The 20,991-nt window shown below is 36.5% G+C and overlaps 1 protein-coding gene across 1 annotated transcript in view; it reads left to right on the top strand.

The window, feature by feature from the left end:
- Positions 1-3,899: 3,899 nt before the first annotated feature.
- The window catches only part of LOC117419913 (AT-rich interactive domain-containing protein 2-like), a 38,528-nt gene continuing 21,436 nt past the window's right edge, over positions 3,900-20,991 (top strand). Inside the window, exons 1-3 of the mRNA XM_034033288.3 lie at positions 3,900-4,442; positions 4,567-4,660; positions 5,515-5,612. Of these exons, the coding sequence (XP_033889179.2) occupies positions 4,351-4,442; positions 4,567-4,660; positions 5,515-5,612 (284 nt within the window). The 5' untranslated portion in view covers positions 3,900-4,350. The remainder of the gene's footprint in view (positions 4,443-4,566; positions 4,661-5,514; positions 5,613-20,991) is intronic.

Below are 20,991 nucleotides of genomic sequence, written 5' to 3'. Positions count from 1 at the left end.
AAATAATGCCACTGTATTACATTACTGTAAGAAAGGAACATTTAAAGAGCTAGCTAGCTTCAAATTACATTTTTTTGGTATTCTTTTTTTTTTCAATCTCCTTACCTTTTAATGTTAGGAATCATTCTGAGGGCTTCTTATTGTTATTACCCAAATACTGTGTTAAGGTGCTTTTACCTGAGTAATTGCCATAAACCCACTCAATTAGTTGCGAGCATCATCAAACGGTAAGCCGACAAAAGAAAAAATTAATTAAAAAAACGTTAATTTGAAGCTACTTTTTAAGACTTCAATATATAGTAGCTAAATTATAAAATGAACAGTTGGGTATTTGCCTATACCAAGTACCCCTTATAAACATTTCATTTTTAACAATAATAATTAACTTTTTGTTGTTTTATAGTAACAGTTTGGTCAGGTATATAAATAAAATGTATTGATTTTAAAATAGTTTAACACATTATCAAATGTGTTCAGATGCCTCATTTCATTTTGTACACACAATAAACAATTTTAAATTGGTGATAAACTTACAGACAAAATTACAAAAAACTTGCAAAATTAATTGAACATGTGTGAAATCAGATGGCATTTAAAAAAGATATATTAACATCAGTAACACAAAGGAGCAACTACATTGTACAAGACAAGCTTGAGACTTTCAATTGACTCCCCATTATTGCATAGCTGAAGTTAATTGATTTGTATGAATGTGTAATATACCCAGTTCGTGTGGAGCTACAATATAAAGCAATGTTTTTTTGTTTTGTTTTGTTTTTAGTCCCCAGAGCCCCATGCTGTTTCTTCTTCTATGTTATACGGAATCTTGACTTCCTCCCTGGCATTATTGTCCAACAGGGATCATTTACAAATCAATTAACTGTTCAATTTCAATTTGGTTTTATAATGAAAATGATTTAAGCAGGCACTTATTTCTGAAGCGTTAATGACAGAAGAAATCAATTATGTTAAACTTGTCCAGAATCTAGTCATTAGTGACTGGCCTACCTGGAACAAATTACTACTTTGTATTTGTTTATTTTTAACACCTAAATAATATAAGTGCATTCTAGAGTTTAACTGATAGGCGTTTTTATATGTATACATTTGTTTTGTTTACCCAATACATTTTGTAATAACATAACACATACTTAGAACACAACATGACCAGAAGAAAAGCTATGTTAAATGATGTGGTTTTAAAATAGCTCCATTAAGTAAATTAAATTAACAATATTTACAAAACTGTGAAACATCAGTACACGTGTGAAGGTTCTTGCCTTATTTAAAAAGGATCCATCTACAGGTATTTGTTATTCTATGTTGCATTTTGAGTGATTCTGCCAATGTTAAAATACAATATTTAATTCACATCAAATATGTTTTGGCTTGGTTTCTGCGTTTTGAAGTGCATTTAAAATAAAAAAAAACCTTTTCTGCTCTGTGTTGCTTCAAGGACCAGCATAACTGATTTCTTCCACAGGGTGGTGCATTGTGACCCGTTGCTTTACTTTAATCCCAATACTTTCTCCGAAATACTGTTTACTAATGTTTACCTATAAACCCAGAGAAATATTTAAATTCTGGAGGGGGAATACCGACAAACCAAAGTTTATGAAAAGTCAGAATATGTACTCCCTGAAGTGACGTGGGAAGTGCATTGCGAATTGCAGGATTCAGTTGTTGGCAACCAATGTATCGAATGTGTTATAATTGTTTGACAAGTGTGTAAGTTATATATCGCTTCCGCTTTTCACAGAAATGCACAGTACGATGAAAAAACAGTACGTAACGTAACTTTAATAAACTACGTTAGTAAACAGCAAAAAAGTCGTGTTACATTTCGTTGCTAAATAAAAAATGTCACCGTCAGAAAAATACAGGTGTGTGCGATGCATTCATAGTTGCACATACCGGAAACACGTGGAGAGAACAATACAAATTAAATACATATAAAAACAAACCAGTTCGGTTTTTTTATTAACTTGTATTACAAGTTATATAACAAAATAGCAACCACGACAAAGCGCATTTATTAAATTAAAAAGTATATAACTATATTTTTGACTATGCTTAAATATATTAAAGACGGTTACACCACATCCTCCTTCCACAGCACCGGCGGCACTTGTTTCCAGTTGGTGTGGCACTCTGCTAATTTGTTTAAGACATTTAAAAATGTATACCTCACGACCGCGTTCGAAAAACGATCTATTATTTATTAGTAAATGTGTTAATTTGTAATCATCTGAAATGGATTTCCCCTACAGAAACCTCTACAAAATGGGGTCTTCTTATCAGTAGTGGGCGCCGCCATTTTGTGAGAGCGCTAAAGCGTTAGGGGTACGTGTAATGGTTGAATATTGTGACCCCCTCTCGGAGTTATGCGTCTGGCTGTTATGAAAAGGGATTGTGCACAATTTTCAATTTTCTCACAGGTACATCCACACATAATCTGACATTTGGAAATAGCTCTTTGCTAAAAAGTAAACTCTTACTAGACATATAAATTGATGGAATATAGTTATTTTTTTAAGAATTAGTGATGCTGATCTAGCCATTGCAATTTATTTTTTTGTCTACCCCCGCCTCCACAAACCGATTAAGTAGTTTGCTTGTTTACGCAAATGGGTCAGTTGTCCCTAAGCATCAAATTGTGCACTTCGTGTAAACTTGAAATAACGGCGCTTGAGCCTCTGGGGTTAGCTATTTTAAATTACCACGGGGTATACAGCAAGCAGCCTAGTTTGATTAGTAACCCCTTTCGTCAACACAAAGCTTGTTCCTGTGCTCTAGTGTATGGAATGGAATGAGATTACAGGGGTCACATTGCTGCAGTACCGAGCCGTGGTCATTACCACTTTTATCAATGGGAAATAGGGAATGGGAATCAATGGGAATAGAAGTGCTTTTTATATGTGTAAAACTAAATGTATCTTTTATTAACTTACAGTATACAATAGGCTACTTCAAAATGTAGGAAAATGACCAAAGCACTTGCATAGCCTTCTACTGCCTGCCCTCCATGTGCAGTTTATCACTCAAATGCTGGTAGTTCAGAGCAAACCAATTGTTGCAGGCTGCATCATGATACCCAGTAATCATTTAGATTCAGAGCACACTGTATCAATTACCAGATGGCTGTTCATATTCATATAGCCAACAATAAGCAGACCAAGACGCAGGGGTCTTATTGCACACAATATATGTAAAGCAAAATATGAAACGGTGCACTTTATTTGTTGTTATTTAAGAAACAGAAAAAAAACGTAGCTATCTTTAAAGCTGTAATAAGATACTGTATGTAAATTCAGCGTGGGCTGAAATTCTGGCACAATTACCTGCGTTATTAAGTGGTTCATTAGAGGCTTTTACCTTCCTTTGTGTAAACTAAAGGAATGTATTATTATTATTATTATTATTATTATTATTATTATTATTATTATTATTATTATTATTATTATTATTATTACGACTATAATAATAATAATAATAATAATAATAATAATAATAATAATAATAATAATAATATGAACAACAAAATGTTAGGCCTAGAAATGATATGGTGAAAATACTTTATACAGTACTTACAGGACTCACTCAGTCCATCAGTTTTTAGATGATATGGGTATCATTCTAAATTACTGGAAAAAATAAAGAAGAATATTTGCCTCATAGATTGTTAAAATCATATATACATAAATATATATATATATTTACAGTAGATCAGTGGCTATTAAACGTACGAAATGTTATATCTGTTCAGGCTTTAATACAATAATACAATCCCATCCCCCACACAGGTTAAACATTGTGTTCTGTTTTTTATGGTTTGGGAAGTTTCAGATGAGCCCTTAGCTGAAAACATTGTCTATTGTTCTAATAACCGCTTTGGATAGTGCAATACCGCTGTAGCAAATAGAGGTCGCTGCGTGGCGCTCAGAGCTCGGCCTTGGGATCTTTTTGTCTGAGAATTGGATCCCGTTGCCGCTTATACAGTGTGTGAGATTGCATGGAGCCGCGTCTGTAACACACTGTCAGACCACTCCAAATTGAACACAATACCAACCAAAACAATTAATTTACCATAGAGAACAATGCCAATTTTTATTTGCTGTCAAAATCGGTCGTAATTCGGATTGCTTGCTGGAAGTTAAAAGAGCAACATCGGCTCTTGTGTTTTGTGTGTGTGTATACAGTCGTTATTATCACTCTTCTTTCTCTTATTTCTTTAACTTTTTAAAACACTCCGCTTTCTCGTCAATGACTGAGCGCCGGCGGAGTATGGGATCCTTGGTGTCTTAGGAAGCGAATGAGTGCGGTTTTAACTGATTTTTAATATTTAAAAAAATGGCAAATTTGACGGGGAAAAATCAACCTGATCAGCGAAGGAAAGGACTGGCTTTCCTGGATGAGCTGCGGCAGTTCCATCGGAGCAGAGGGTGAGAAGGGGCGGCTTTAAAACCACCAAAATATACCTTTAAAAACATATATAACGATAGATAAATATACCCAAGAGGTTCTGGAAAGGCAATCCTATACTAATTTGACGTTTTTTCATTTCAGATCGCCGTTTAAAAAGATCCCAGTAGTGGGTGGAAGAGAGTTAGATCTTCACGCTCTGTACACCAGAGTCGCTACTTTAGGTGGATTTGCAAAGGTGAGTGGAAGTTTATATTTGGATTTCCCACTCTCAGCTTTCAATATAACTACCTTGGACCTCGGGGAAACGGATAAAGGGGAGCGTGGCTCATTGAAGCTTTTTTGCTGGGTCTAAGACGGTGATATAAAAAAGCTGGTTTGGTGTTGGCCTTGTGCTGGTTAGGTGAGTGTTGTGTCTACTATAGAGTATTGGGTTTGTATTGAAAGTCAGTTTCAGCTGCTCCGCTCTGCTCTCTCTTTAGAGTCTGAGTGCAGTTTTAGTGCAACTCAAAATTAGCGGGCATGTTTAACATCGATAATCGGCACAGAGCATGGGCTAGGAAATGCTCCTCACACCGGGGAAGGGCTGTCCTGTCTTGATTTTAACCAGAAAAAAACACAAAGAAAGCCATGTAGGAATAGCCATCTTGGGCATGGTTGAAGACAAAATGTAGGCCCCAGACAGGCCTATTTTTATTGATACCCACAGAAATATAAAAATACCCCCGAATCGGGGCAGATTGAAGTATCGAGCATTTGGATGATCACGGGGTGGCCACAAAGTATCAGTGGAGCAGTGTCTGTTGTTTTAGTTAGATTCACGTAGTAAGGGGGAGGGGGGTTCTATTGTTTTATATGGGGGGAATAATAATAATAACTGAAAAAAAGTAGAAAACATACATGAACACCACAGACAACCACGGGTTTAAAATAATACAATGTTTTGATATGGAAGTTGTGTTTTATTTATTTATTTATTTTTTTGATGTGCATTAGATTTAGTCGTCGTACTTCAAAATAACAACAACAATAATAATGTAGTGATGCTTGATGAAGTGCTTAACTTAAAAGCATGTTTTTTTTGTATTGCAGGTCTCTGACAAGAATCAGTGGGGTGAACTTGTAGAAGACTTTAATTTCCCAAGGAGTTGCTCAAACGCAGATTTTGTTTTGAAACAGTATTACCTTCGGTAAGTTATCCTTGATTTTTTTTTTTTTCTCGAATGCAAAATTAAGTGCAGTCTTATTTAAAACAGATCCATGTGGTGAATGTGTTTACTTTTGACTAATGTTTGGGAGTGACTTAAATAACACGTGAGACGTTTGTAAAACCTGTTTTAACCTATTGGTCAAAAGTTCCCTATTAAACTTGTACTTGTACGTTGCAGCTCTGTTTCTACAGGCGTGTGACCCATAGCTGGGGTTCCTGTCAGCTACAATTGTCAGTAGCAGAACATAGTGAAGGCTGTTATTGTAGGGTTAATTTAAGGATGCATATCCCTAAAATAAAAACTACGGCTTTTAGAGCAGAAATGTTCCTTATTATCTAAAGCACTTACTGTTGTAATTAAGTTTTTACGGTTTTTTACATTGGGATTTCTGAAGTTTTTGTTTATTGTTGTCGGCAAATGGTCCTTCATGCCCAATATACAATTGATTAAAAAAAAATAATACAAACAAACAAAATAAAACTCCACACAACATTTTCTAATTGTTGATTTAACCCATCACTTAATCATTTATGTTTGATTGCAAAACTGTAATTGATTAGATGTACATTTTGGTACAAGTTTAAACGATTAGCAACATACAGTATTTTCTATTATTATTATTATTATTATTATTTCTTAGCAGACGCCCTTATCCAGGGCGACTTACAGTCGTAAACAAAAATACATTTCAAGAATCACAGTACAAGTATTAATACAATTAAGAGCAAGATAAAATACAATGACTTCAGTTCTAGCTTTTATGGTATTGAGCGCATAATGTTTCCTTAAGACAAGTCAATAAGATGCATTTTTTAAAACTTGGAGTTTTGATATTATTATTATTATTATTATTATTATTATTATTATTATTATTATTATTATTATTATTAATATAGCAAATGAAAATGCTTAGTATCTGTCCTATTAAAATTTCAATATGAGCCAAGCCAATGTAGTGGTTGTCCTTTGCTGTTGCTTGTGTAAAGGATATGCAGTGTTTGAAGCATTTTTGTTGCCAATGTACTTTATATACATTGGTGCAGTTTTAAAGTGTGTGGCATTGAAACAGCACCATGTGGATTATAAAATCAATCTGCAAAAATTAAGAGGTCTGTGAAGAAAGAGGATATTTACATCTTTTCAGGAAAAGTGTTACGATATACTTTTTGGTTTTTCCCTCCAAAATTATCAGATGAAGCTGTTTCCAGTTCTGCCCACTTGAGGTGTAATGGGATTAATACAGACAAAGAATGTGAATGCCCATGGCTGGTAAATATTTAGACTTGACAGCCAGACGTTAACAACTCCACCACTGCCCCCTCTTTGATATCAGCACAAAGGGTTTGAACAGGGATTTTTTTAGTTGCTTTTTATATATATAATTTAATTTAATACAGTTAATTGATGCTGTAAACCATCATATAACTTATCTGATCGAGTAAATGTTTATTGCTAGCGTTAACTCTACAATTCAACAAGCAAGCATGAATGAATGAAGGGTACAGAAGTTGCTAACTTTCAAAATGTTTTCGTGAAATCCATCTTGCACCTACAGTACAGCAAGGGACAGCATTTTCTGATGTCTTGGGTTACAACAAGCATGTTGTTATAGGCCTTCCAGTTTCATCACTGTGATTAGTGTCCTAAAGTGACTTCAGCAGTATAAGGGTAGCATTCACAGCATAACAAGGGGAAGTTTAGTTTCTCTGTGTACTCTAAAAAGCTGCTGTTAGAAATCCATACCCATAATGCCCTCCTCATGATCTTGCATGTAATAATATGGTTTCCACTACAAGGCAGAATAATAACTTTGTAACATTTTAGCCCCCCCCCCCCCCCCATGTGTGAATTATCCGAAATGTTTAATGTTTCACATTTAAAACTGACACTTTTGAGAATTTCTCTTATTATTGCCGCTGTTAGTCATTTAACACCCATCCCAAGTGTTTCCTCTGAAGACAATTTTAAAAATATTTGTTTTTGCATGTACGGTACTTTTTTTTTTTTTTTCCCAGTGGTCTATTATGGTTAAATATGTTGGTCTGAAAAATCATCATTTGAGCCAAAAATTCTCTAATGGTTAGATAGGATTTCACTATACATTTATTGCAGATATGATGGAATTGCACTTTTAGTTTTAACTTAAATTTAGGTTTTTCAGGGTCCATTTTGTAAGTATTGGTTGAGGCTTGTGCAGTAATTCCTCGAGATACTGTAAATTGTAGACACCAGGTTTCCTAGAGTTTCCATTGTCAAGTATCCTAGTGACCTGGTCATGCCAGTGAGACATTCATGACCTGCTATCCTATGTCTGCTTGGTTGAGGAAATCCACATTTACCACACCCCCTCTCTCACCTGAGCTACAAATGTAAATCAAAAGTAACCCTGCCAACTGCAACTGGGATATGATCCTTGTTGCATCTCTAGTTTGGCTTCCAGGTAGTACAGCAGAGCATTACCGTAGTTTGAACTGGTGCCCTTTTAATTCAGTGTTGAACCGCCACTGCTTGAGTGTTTGAAATGCAACAAAATTCACGTTGTTTTTTTCTTTCTGTGTAGTGTGACTTTTAAGCTGGTTTACCCTGAGTGTTGTACTATAATCTCCTGCAGGAGATGCATATGCGCAGCGATATAGGGATTAGTGGCGAGTTTTATTTTATTTATTTTTTTACCATAGAACCCCTCATCCAATTGTGATAAAACTTGCTAAATAACTTTTTGAAATAACATGGGACCTTATTTTCATATACATCTACTTTTGTTTTATGTGGGACATTCTACTAAAGCTTTGTTTGAATTCTCTTCATCACATATAAATAATATGCAGTTAGAACTTGAACATGGGTATGTATATTTTAAGTACTAATCGTACTCTTAAACCCTGCAAAAAATTGTGTAACACCAAAAATTGTAGGTGCTTCTTGTGGATCACATACTTTTAAACCGTTTAAATGAAAAAGATTTTAATCTGACAGTTTTTATACCGTAGCTTGACTATATTTGACTATGTTTGCATAAAGCAGGCAGGCAGGTGCAGTGTTTTAGGCTTGTTTTTCTGGGCATGTTGTCTTCTTCATTTTTTTTTCTTGTGGTTTACTACTGAAGCATTATAGCCTTTAAAGGTGCTGAGAGAGAAGTGTTTTCAACATGAAAAGCACCATACTTCATTCAGGTGTGCCATTGAAACGGTTACTGCAAAACTTCAAAAAACATTGTATACAGCAGTGTTGTCCAATAGAAATCACTGACTAGCCACAGGTGTGGCTACGGCTTCCTTGTTTTAACCACATGCACTAATATTGGTAGGAAATGTCTTCCATACGCTTACACAATACAGGTAAATTTACTTCAACACTGTAGAAAAAAATAATATAACACAAACCTGGTGTTCAAACAGAGACAACACTGTTTAGTGGTAAAATCAACAAACAGTCATGTATTTTTTTTTTTTATGTATATTTACTTAACAAACATCTACCACCATTCAGTTTGAAACTTTCACCAAAGTTTGGAATTCTGGCATGAGTTTATCAGACTGCACTCGCATTGAAATACATAGTTGAGGTATTCTACTTTCGTGTCGCTCGCCTTGCCTCGCTCAAGTCGTGTGTGTAAATGTATACACCATTTTGGCAGATAACCAATACAAAGGAAGTAAAGAACACACAGTGATCAAAAACACTCGCATGCACTGCTTTTCATCTTACCATTTTTACCAACAAATGCACAAAAAGGCCAAAGTACACATGCATAGGTGCTTCGAATGAGTATTGAGATTGCTTTCCTGACGACAGTGTCTCTTACTCATATTTTATTTACTAATCAAAAATGCAGTTCGCCACATCGGGATTCCCAATTCTCCACATGGCTAACGTTTTGAACAACAGTGGCGTACAGTACTGTCAAACCTGTTAATAACTTTACTGCTGTCATTTGTATCCCATATGTTCTGCTGGAGGTACTGGAGTTGCTCTGATAACAATAGGATGACACATTTAATCACTCACTTTGTTGTCATCAGATCCCCCCCCTCCAACAATACAAAATACAGGTAGTGAACAAAAAAATGGAAACACCTGGGTCAATGAGAGACACCAAGTATATTGAAAGCAAGGGCTTCCACACAGGTGTGGCTCATGCATTAATTAAGCAAATAACATCCCAGCATGCTTAAGGTCATGTATAAAAATACTGGACAGGCCTGGTTGCCTATAATTATGGCTGCAAGAGGAGACTTCAGTGACTTTGAAAGAGGGGTTATTGTTGGGGCGCGTTTGGCAGGAGCTTCAGTGACCAAGACCGCTGAACTTGCTGATTCACGAGCAACAGTGTCTAAGGTGATGTCGGCATGGAACTCCAAGGGAAAGACGTCATCAGCAAAGGGCAACAGTGGGTGGAAGCGCATACTCCAGGATCGTGATAGCCGTGCATTAATTCGAAGTGCAAGGCAAAACAGGCGAACAACCGCAGATCAATTGACTGCAAATTTCAACCTGGGGCGCGAGCAGCCAGTTTCATCAAAAACGGTCCGCCGTTTTAAGTGACTTTACATTGGTGTTTCCATTTTTTTGTCCACTACCTGTATGTACACGTTATCTTTTCCAGTAGTGGAGACCAGGCTTTGCTTTTAGGAACCGAGGCACAACAACTTTCCCACTAGTCTCATAATGGGCAGTATTTACAAAACTAAATGTTTTGTTATAAGAGGCTTTGAAAGTAAATCCCATTTTGAATTAATCAAGTTTTCACTTTATGAAACCAAATGTTCAAATGTTTGAGAGTGTTAGGTGTATTCTCATTTTTCAAAGCACTTGGTCATCGAAATAAAAAGCTTAATGTTGACTGCAGAATTATGAGCTTCCATATTACTGCATGAAATAAATATCTTATGACTTCTGTTGTGGAGATAAATAAACTTTTCTGAAAGGATATGCAACTGATAAAAATGCAGAGGCTAGAGGCTAGAAAAATGAATGGAAGTTTAATTGCTGCAGTGTCCTTTTAGACCAGCATTTCTGTATGAACTTAACCTGCTTTATATTGGCACAGACACAAATGTTGAGCCTAAATCCTGTTTTCAAAGTGGGAAAGTAAGGATTGATTAGGGGTCGTTTTCAGGATTGCTTTTTCAGTAGTTTAGAGAGCATGTTTTTGTCTAGTGAAAATGGCCTGAAAGGTGGTTTGTTTGTTAAAATATTTTGCTGCACCAGATCATTTAAGCCCTGCGACGCAAAATATATCTGTGTTGGGCCACTGGTACGTAATTATGTGCATATTGTAGTTCAGGAAGGTAACTACAGAACACTTGACTCAAGGCCACAAGGTCAAAGGTTGCAGCTTGGGGAAATCTTTGAAGTTCTCCAGCTGCATCATTATTTGTTGAAGAAAGCTGTGATGTCTGAAAATATTCCACATGGAAAATTGAGATCCTGTGTTTTGTAGATGTTACAGCAAGTAATTCCATATCAGTTGTGAAAGAGGTGAAGGTATATTGACACAAAAATTAGTTTAATTACTGGACTCTACATGTATGCACATGCTTCACTACAAGTCTTTTGAACAGGACAAAGTAGTTTAGGCTTTAATACAAAACAGGTTGGTTAATTGCTGTAACCCACCCTACCTAATATATTGTTTTCCTCATTTATATTACAGTCAAAGAAACAACCTTTAGGTACAGACTGTTTCTCTCCGTGCAACTTTCAAAATATGAACTGGAAACAAGGGATTTTATCTTCATACTTATACATGAAGCAAAATATATTAATTGAAGCAGTTCTGCTTGGAGGAGCGGGCCAAAATTCCTCCACGGCGCTGTGAGAGACTAATCAATAACTACAGGAAGCGACTGGTTGCAGTTATTGCTGCTAAAGGTGGCGTAACCAGTTATTGAGTCTAAGGGGGCGATTACTTTTTCACACGGGAGCACTGGGTGTTGCATAACTTTCTTTAATAAATAAATGAAATATGAATCACATTTTTGTGTTATTTTTTCACTCAGGGTCCCTTTTATCTAATATTAGGTTTTGGTTGAAGATCTGATAACATTCAGTGTCAAATATGCAAAAATGCAGAAAATCAGACAGGGGCAAATTACTTTTTCACGGCACTGTATAATGGCAACTATTTAGTGCGCTTGTTAAATCGCATGTTGAAATGAGTCTACCTGATTTTATTGCATTTTTTTGCATTTCATAGAGATTTCTCACTCTGTTATTCTCAGTTAGTTTAAACATTTAGGCTATACAAAGTGGGTCCTTTATTTTCATTTTTGCAATTTTTACTGATGAGGGGAAAATGCTGTTTACTGCACAGTGATATAATATACCAGTATATTTTATTAGATCGTATAATATCTGGAGAGCGCTCTCTTTTTGGGGCACTTGAAGGGTAGTGAAGCTGTATGTAGGTGAGGCATTGAAACCCAGAGTGTGTGTGTGCTGCCAAAGGAAAGAGTACTGCATGTGCGTGGATATTGTATACAGTACACACTTGCCTTGTTAAAGTGCTTTTGGATGACATTTTAGAAATGTGTTTTTTATTTATTTATTTAATTAATTGTGTGCAATAAACTGGAATAATTAAATTGCAAGCGTATTTACTTTTGGAGGGAAACTTGATTATATTTGTTTTATTAGTAATTGTATAGTTTGTGCAAACATCTGCATGATATTGTAAAGGGACTCTGAGGGACTGAATATGGGACAGTTGTCACTTCTGTATGTGACCAAGTTTAGTTTAATTGTAAAGTGTAACTCCTCAGCGACTTTGCATCTTCAGGTAATAGTAGTAAGCTACATTTCAATGACTACTGTCCTATTCTCACTACTAGAACCCTGTTCTTTTTATCACCTGGATAGACATTTTAAAGTTTAATTTCCTCCCCCATCTCTAATAACTTAGACCGGTTCCATTTGGATGTCCTTGGCCATGTTAAGAGCTGCCAAAAGCAGAAAATTCAGAGTTTTTATTGTACCACAATTCAAAATTGATGCACACATTACATGCAAGACTGGCTTGGGCTGGAAAAGAAAGCTGCTATATCTGTAAAACTTAACATTTGTATTAAAAAACAAAAACAAAAAAAAAACATATACATGCTTCTCTTATGCACGCTTGAGTAGGTTCCTTTTATTGACAAGGCAGAGAGATAAGTCAATACTAGAGAGAAGTTTTCACTGCTACCTGCCTTGCGTGTTCCCTTTGAACCCAGTGCTTGGTAATGCTGGCATAGCACTACGAGAAAGCCTGAACCAGCGCCCACGTACATATGCAGGGCGATTGCCAGCTTCTCTAACAGATAGATGCTCATGATGACATTTGTGCTACATAATGTTCCATTTAATGTACCAAAAGGGCTGCCCTGTCTTTGCTTATGGGATGTAGGCTATTAAGAACATACACTCCCTTTTATTAAAATGTATTGGTTGTACAGGGCTTGAATTTCATTTTTGTGTGCTGGGGGGATTTCCCCCTATGCTGCAGCAAATTTTCGGGGGAATGGCAAAAAAAGGCACTTTTGCATATAAAAAACTAATATATATATATATATATATATATATTTACTGCATCATCATTCTCACTGGTGTTGCTTTAAAATAAGCTGCCTTCAGGAGACCTAACAGCTGTTCATCACTGTGAGACAGAGCACTCTCCATTGCTTTTGCCATTGGCTGACGTGAAGTTTTTGCAGCAGAAGAAAAAGGTGCTTTCCTTTTTAACCAGCGCTCCATTTATTTCTGCCTGTTTTTCACTGTTTTCATTTATGTATGTTAACTATAGCTACTAGTTTATATTTGATTGGAAATCCTATTATGCAGGTAAGCCATGTAAATGGAATAAAACATTCTCATGTAGTTTAAAAATATATATATTTTTAATCTAAATAAATACACCTTTATGTACACATGATGCTGCTTGCTATATACGGTATACAGTAAGCTTGCGTTGCAGCAGCAGCATCAACTGCAGCGGACTTGGGCAAAACAAAGCTTTATTTAAGCCACTGTTCCAAGCAGGTTACCAGTCACAGTCACATGTTACTACTGCTACTAGTAATAATAATAATAGGAAGTTACGCTTGTCAAGTGACCCCGGAGATTGGTTGTGCCCCCGTGATGCATCAACAGTTGCTTGCACAGTTTGCATTCAACTTTTTTTTTGGTCGTCTGGGCATTTAACAAAAAAATCCCAAACAGCAGAGGGGTTTCGAGATATATCTTTCAATACAGCTTACGCTATACAGCGCTTTGCTGTCAAGACGGCGAATGAAGAAATTAAAGGTTTGGCTCTGGATAACACGAGCTGGAGGGGGGAGGGACAGATGGTGCTCATCTTATTATGCCACTGCTTTGGCATAATATACCCTGCTCCAATACAGTGCCGTGTAGAGTTGCTACGTAGAACAATTTGCAAGTATGATTTTAATACAACAATTTTGTTTAAGTAATATGCATTATACAAATCAAAACAACAAAATTTGCATGCGAGTGACATTTAATGTGTGATTTATAGTGTTCACGCTTGGTCAAATGGTTTCTGTTGACCGAGAGAAAAAAAAACTGTGTGAATGCCACCTAATGGAGCTTCGAAGGTTTAAAACTACCTTAGAATTCCTGGCTAGCGAACAAACCTTCGAACATAGCCCTAAACCTTAATATATCTAGTCGTACTATATATATTACGGTTAACCAAATTTAAATTTCCTGGTGACGGCCGGTCACACCCCACCTCACCTGAACAAATGTATACCATACTTTAAGTAAATGCTACTTTCAGTGCAGTTTGGAACACATTTGCTAGTAAATCTAAGTAACATACTAAGAGTACGACTATAAGCAATATAGTTCAAATATAAAAATAGCTTCAGACTGTGTTTTTTCCACTCTTTCTCTAAGCTGAATTCAACTCCTGATGTACAGGAGTTTAAGTTTATTGCATCACATATGAAATCATTGCCCACTATTACTGCTGCTATGTGGAATTCTGATTTTTCTTGACATTTTTCAGTTTTGTAACTGCTTGAATCTGATTTTTAAAGGACTGTCAAGTTTCTTTGCATTTTGTACTATTTTTCTACCAAAATTTGCGCAATATTTACAGTAGACTCCCATCAGATTCTGCAAAGACAATGTTTTCTGTTTATTTCTGTTATACACATTTTATTTTTTAAACCATGTACAACGTTTTACAGCTATTTTTCTTCATGGACCTGCAGTGTGAAAAAAGACGGCTTGGCAGAGCATGTTTCGGAGGACGCGTGTGTCTGCAGCCGAGGTTGCAGCGGTGGGCCGAGATCAATACCTACAATTAGTGATTCCAAATTGGGGAAAACCATTTTTGTCGTATTGTTTCAGGGTAAAAATAGTCAATGTTAACCATATATAGTTTGTCCAGCAGGGTGCAGGCTCTGGTAGTGTTGAATCTGTGTTTCAGTTGGATATGAGTGAACTCTGTAAAGCACAACAGTAGGACTCCCCCGCATCGTGCTGTGTCCCTGATGTTTGCTGAAGCTTTATACTTTGATGACTAGAACTGGCCATGGCCAATCTACTCTCATGCAAGTCTGAAGCTGTTTCTGAAGGTGTCAGAAATAATGTTGTTACTGTTATTTCGTCTGTTATAAACTTCTAGATCCTATAAATGTTCATTTGTTGGTTCTTAGTACAGTAGTTACTGTATCAGTCCCAGATTTTGTTACTGTAATTTTGTTAGCCATCAAGGCTGTTCAAGTTATTTCTAGACCACTTTGTCTCTAGTGTATTTCCAGTGTACCTGCATAGATTATTTTTTTTTTTTCTTGACCTGATGCACATTTGGACATTTCAGTACCGTGTGTTCTTCAGGCCAAGGGCTTTTTAATTTGACTGACATTTTGCCAGTTTCTCTTATTTGAACATAGATAAAGCTGGACTCATTCCACACAACTTAGGCTGAATCATATGCTGAGGTTCATTAGAAAATATGATTACTGTATGCAATTAATCAATAGCACCAACAAACACCAGTCACGTTGGCCTACTAAATTATGAATCCAGTTCTAACTGCATGAGATTTCCATATTAGCAACTAAAAGCTATGAATGGTTTTAGACCGCCTGTAGTTAGAGTAGTTCATCTTTGCCTTTTGTTTACTGGTATACTCTTATGGTTGCAATGAAAACTGTTGCTCTAATAAGATTTTTAAATATATATATATATATATATATATATATATATATATATATATATATATATATATATATATAAAAATTAGTCAAGTTATGGCACCTGAAGCTAAATGTTTACCCGCCCACAGCCCTGTGGTTAAAGAGGACCCTTCCTAAAATTCGCCCCATGTCATCATTGCACACAGGGCACAGTTTTCTTTTCAGCTTATCCGTGTAATCCCTCAGAGAATGACGAGGACAGCCTGGAACACTACAGTATGTAGCCTTTGTGCACAGCTTGGCAAGCGATCTCTTGGCTAGGAGAGGTTCTGTGTGCTATACAGTAGATGAAGAACGGGAATGTTTCTTAGTTGAGCTCCGATCCAAGCCTGATCAGTCAGAGATTTAATTCAGACTGATGACCTAATGATGCAGAGAGCTTTTTAAACAAGTCAAGCTGAAGCGACAAATGGCTTGAACTTCCCACATAGCCGTGAAGGACCCAGTCCCTCCAGGGTCTGCTCATGTTTTTGTTTTTCACAGCAAGGTTTGATTTGCCTTGTAAGCTGATCAAGCTGCTTCTATGCATGTGACCAGGTTATATTAGCAATCGTTTAAGCAATTTAACCTGACCACATTCCGCACCTGGATTTCTTGAGCTGGGGTTGTTACCCCATCTCAGCCAAAACACACACCTACATCACAATCAGTAAGTGTGGAGTAGCGGTTAGGGCTCTGGACTCTTGACCGGAGGGTCATGGGTTCAATCCCAGGTGGGGGGTCACTGCTGCTGTACCCTTGAGCAAGGTACTTTACCTAGATTGCTCCAGTAAAAACCCAACTGTATAAATGGGTAATTGTATGTAAAAATAATGTGATATCTTGTAACAATTGTAAGTCGCCCTGGATAAGGGCGTCTGCTAAGAAATAAATAATAATAATAATAAAATAGTATTTGACCAGTATGTAAAAATCAAGTACTATAGTGTGCATACTGTTTTGCTGCTTCCATTTATAATGCAGTTCATTATTGGTTTGCACTAAGGAGTTATTTTAATTAGGGCTGTGTTCAAAGGTTCGTTCATAGCCAGGAATTCAAAGGATTCCGCCCCTCCCCCCTCCAGCTGGAGTTATCCAGAGGCAAACCTTTATTTTCTTAATTTGCCATCTTTACAGCAAAGCATTGTATAACGTAAGCTGTATTGAAAGAAATGTCTTAACCCCTCTGCTGTTTGGGATTTTTTTGTTAAATGCCCAGACGACCAAAAAAAAGTTTAATGCAAACCGTGCAAGTGACTGGTTATGCCTCCATGATACATCAACAATCTCCGGGGTCACTTGACAAGCGTATTTATTATTATTATTATTATTATTATTATTATTGGTATTGGTGGTAGTAGTCGTATTAGTCGTCATATTTTTAGTAATAGTAAAATGTGACTGATAACCTGCTTGGAACCGCGACTGTTAAATAAAGCTTTGTTTTGCTTAAGTCTGCTGGTGCAATGCAAGCTTACTGTATATATTGCAAGCAGCATCAATTACATGCAAGTAAACAATGTGTTTTTATTTGTATTTAAATTATAAAAACATGATTACTGTTGTATATAACTTTTTTAAACTGCATGTTAATGTTTTATTCCATACGGATTACATGTAGAATAGGATTTCTAAACAAACAAACAAGTAGCTATGTTGATGTCACTCGTAGATTATGCAAATTAGTACCATAGAAGGTTGAACCTTCCTTCGGTAATGTGTTCCGAACCTTCGAAGGCCAAAATGCACCCTTCATTGCAGTCCTAATTTTAATGTCATATTATTCTGACTAAACAAAATTCACTTTACATTAGCTTGAGAGTAGTTTAGTTTTAATTTGAGTTTTGAATCATCAGTCACCATGCTTTTCTGGGCAAATTGGAAATAGCATTGTGCTTAATTTTGATTCAAATGACTTATTCTAATCCCGTGTACTGGTAAATGTTTGTATGTGTCTTGTAACAGGCGCAGTACAATGGAGAAGAAATAATACATTCAAAATAGACATTGTTCATTTTTCTTTTTGGCTGAGGTTGTCTGTCTGTCAAGTATCTAGTGAAGTTCTTTTCATTTCTCCCACTGAACACAAATACGACCTTGGGGGTTTATGTCAGCAACACGTGTTTGTTTTCCTTGGCTGTTCTTTTTCTTGACTTATTGTTCTGAACTGCATTCTGTTAGTTTGTTTGAATGTCCAGGTCTGTATTTGAAATGTATTATTTCTTGTCCTTTGTACTGTGCTTGTTGCAGAGAGAGTGATAATGGCAGCAGTTTGCTTTTAAAAGAAACAGCCGACCAAACAAATGTTAGAAATAAATATAAACTGGAGCCTACGGTATGACTGTTGAAACATGTTGCTCATTGTACAGTATCTGTAGCAGCTTACTGCACTGTGTAATGAACAGAAGTAGGGAATTCCCTTACAACACTCTACTGTAGTTATTTATAGCTGAGCACATGTGCAGCGTGGGACATACCTCTGTAATTCTTAGTCACAGTTTTTTGGCTGATAACATAGCAAAGGGCCTTCCAGACAGTACATTGTTGTGTGTGTGTGTGTTTTCTTTTTTTTTATACCTTGCAGTGGTATTAGCTGGCTTGCTTGCTTGCTGATCACTGTCTGAATGAAAAAGTTGGTTCAAGTTTTACAGACCATAGTCATCAGACAGTTTGTTTGCAACTTGCAGTAAATGCATGTGCACTACAGTCCTGGGTTAATGTTATAATCCAGGCTTGGCTAGTCTTCGGTGCGCTTTCTTTCCTCCCTGAGCAAGAATGTGACAGTTTGCTTCAGTGCAGTAGATAACGCTGTTAAATGCAGTAGATGCAAAGCCTGCTTCCTGCACTGAACTCAAATATATATTTCCTTGGTTTGATGCATCTTTAAAGAGCTACATTCTACAGATGACATCCTGGGCATTTTGTTTGAAATTGCTTTGCAGGATTATGTTGTTGAGTTATGGCATAGTGGATAACTGCATTGTGAGAACTCTTAACTGGGTGAGCCCGCTTCAGTGTTCAGTTCTCTAAGCTGGTAACGGCTGATGCTAGATATTATTTAAATTTGGCGAGAGTGAAGCATCCTGTCGTTGTCAGTAATGGAAACACTTTGCATGGAAGATCTCTCGTTGATCAGATCACGCTGTGACTTGCTTGACTGCATAAACTGCTAAATGACATTTTAATGTGCATTCGCAAGTGTTTTTGGTGGGGGAGGGGTTCCCTCAAGTCTTTTCTGCTTTAAAATATTGACTTTACTATAATGTTTATTACTGCTATAATGTGTGTTCAGAAACTCATACTGTACAGCAAAAGTTATTTGTCGGCTGTGCTTTTGTTCATTTTAAATGAAGTGGTTTTGAACCAGGTGCTGGAATTGGCAAAGACTGTAATTGCCCCAGTTCTAGCCTTGCTTGGTCTTGCCTCTCCAAACAGGTGTGATCATTTGTTATTTGACCCTTATGAATAAAATTTGACTAAAAGGATGCCAATTTGGTTGTCCTATTGCTGATCTTCAGTAATATCTGGGTTCTCCCTTGGAATTCTGTATAGCCGGGCGACAGAACATTATAGCCGGGAGGACTTTTAACAGAAAAATAAACCTATATATTACCTTAAATATATAATACGACAAAGAATTTGAATAATGTGTTGTCTTTCGTTGACAATATCTGATTGCTCTTTATGTTCTACATTTTCTTTTTCATTACTGTTTTTTATTATGGTAAATTACCATGCTTATTTAGGCACATTACAAGATGTGTAAAACAATTACCTTCATCTGCATGTACAGTTTCTTTGGGGAATATCTTGACACGATCGTCAGCCGAAATATACTTTGCTTGTTTTGCTTTGTCGTCCATTTTTGTATTTTACGTCTAATACTGAAAACTAGATTTACATACAGTACAGCAGGTCACAGAAAAGCCAGTACAGACTCACTGATAGGCTGATTAAAACATTGTTGTCATCTGAACAGTAAACAAGAATGTTGACTGCTGTGGAGTATTTTTAAAAAAAATTATATTTCTCTAAGTTTTTGTTTTTGCCTAAGTGCAATGCACACAGGAAGGCGAAGGAATAAAAAAGCTTATCTACAGAAGAGAGATACGTAGTCTTCGTCGCTTGCGTTGTGCAGTAGGTTTCTTTCCTCCCCTCATCAACTGAAAGTGTGCCAGTTTTTCACGCTTGCTATCTGGTCACCCTAGTCAGATATCAAAGTGGATATGAGAATGGCAGTGGTGAAGCCAATTTGCTTGAAAACATTAAAAGTAGACCAGACATTTTCCATCAATGGATTTAAATGTGGAATTGATGATGCGATCACAAACCCAGAGGCAGTATACACTGCTTGCTACTGTAGTAGGACTGTTAAATATTTGTGTTCTTTTTATAGAATAGTTTAAGTAGGCCTAACAGCCAAAATTGTCTGTCAGACTTGTTGAAAGTCTGTAATAAAATGGTTGATCGTTATTGTTGATACGTTGTAGATACAACTATTAATACAGGCATCGTGTCGGTATCGCAAAGTCCAGAAACAAAACAAAACGTTTTGCACCGTATAAAACTGAGCTGATTTTGCCAGTGCTTACTAGTCTATTAACAAGTTTGAAATGATTTCGAAGCAAATAAAAGCATTTTCGTTTGGGCTTTATTGTTAAAGATTTCACACGTGCCTACAATTACCGCATGGTAGTGAGATCGTTCCACTGTGTTATGTTGTGAACCATAGTTTTAAAACAAGTAGACAACAAATGTTTATCATAAGTTTACTTTTTCTTAATTAAGCGCTATATGGATGATAAATACTGTAGCTGATTAGAAGGCCTTCTTTCTTGTTCTCCAAGTTGCTGCAGTGACATTGTAGATGCTGTAACGAGTTACTGTAAATGAGATACTGTTTTAGCAGACATTTAATTAAGTAAACATGTATTTAAATGTTTGTGGAATTAAAATATAAATGCAAAACCGCCTTTTTTGTGTGTGTGAACGTGCTGTGAAAAAAATCCCGCAATGTATAAATCCACCGAATTTAATAACAGGCAAACTTTCCCGTTATACGGTATATATTAACTTAAAACCAACCTTCATGCTGACTGACTGACACCTCCAGGCATGTCAAAGTGTGTAGATGGCGCTGTGCATCTGACTGGTGCTTTATCAGCTTGCAT

This window comes from Acipenser ruthenus, chromosome 14, assembly GCF_902713425.1.
Source record: "Acipenser ruthenus chromosome 14, fAciRut3.2 maternal haplotype, whole genome shotgun sequence".
Classification (NCBI taxonomy): Eukaryota; Metazoa; Chordata; class Actinopteri; order Acipenseriformes; family Acipenseridae; genus Acipenser; species Acipenser ruthenus.
This window is presented reverse-complemented; position numbering and strand designations above follow the sequence as displayed.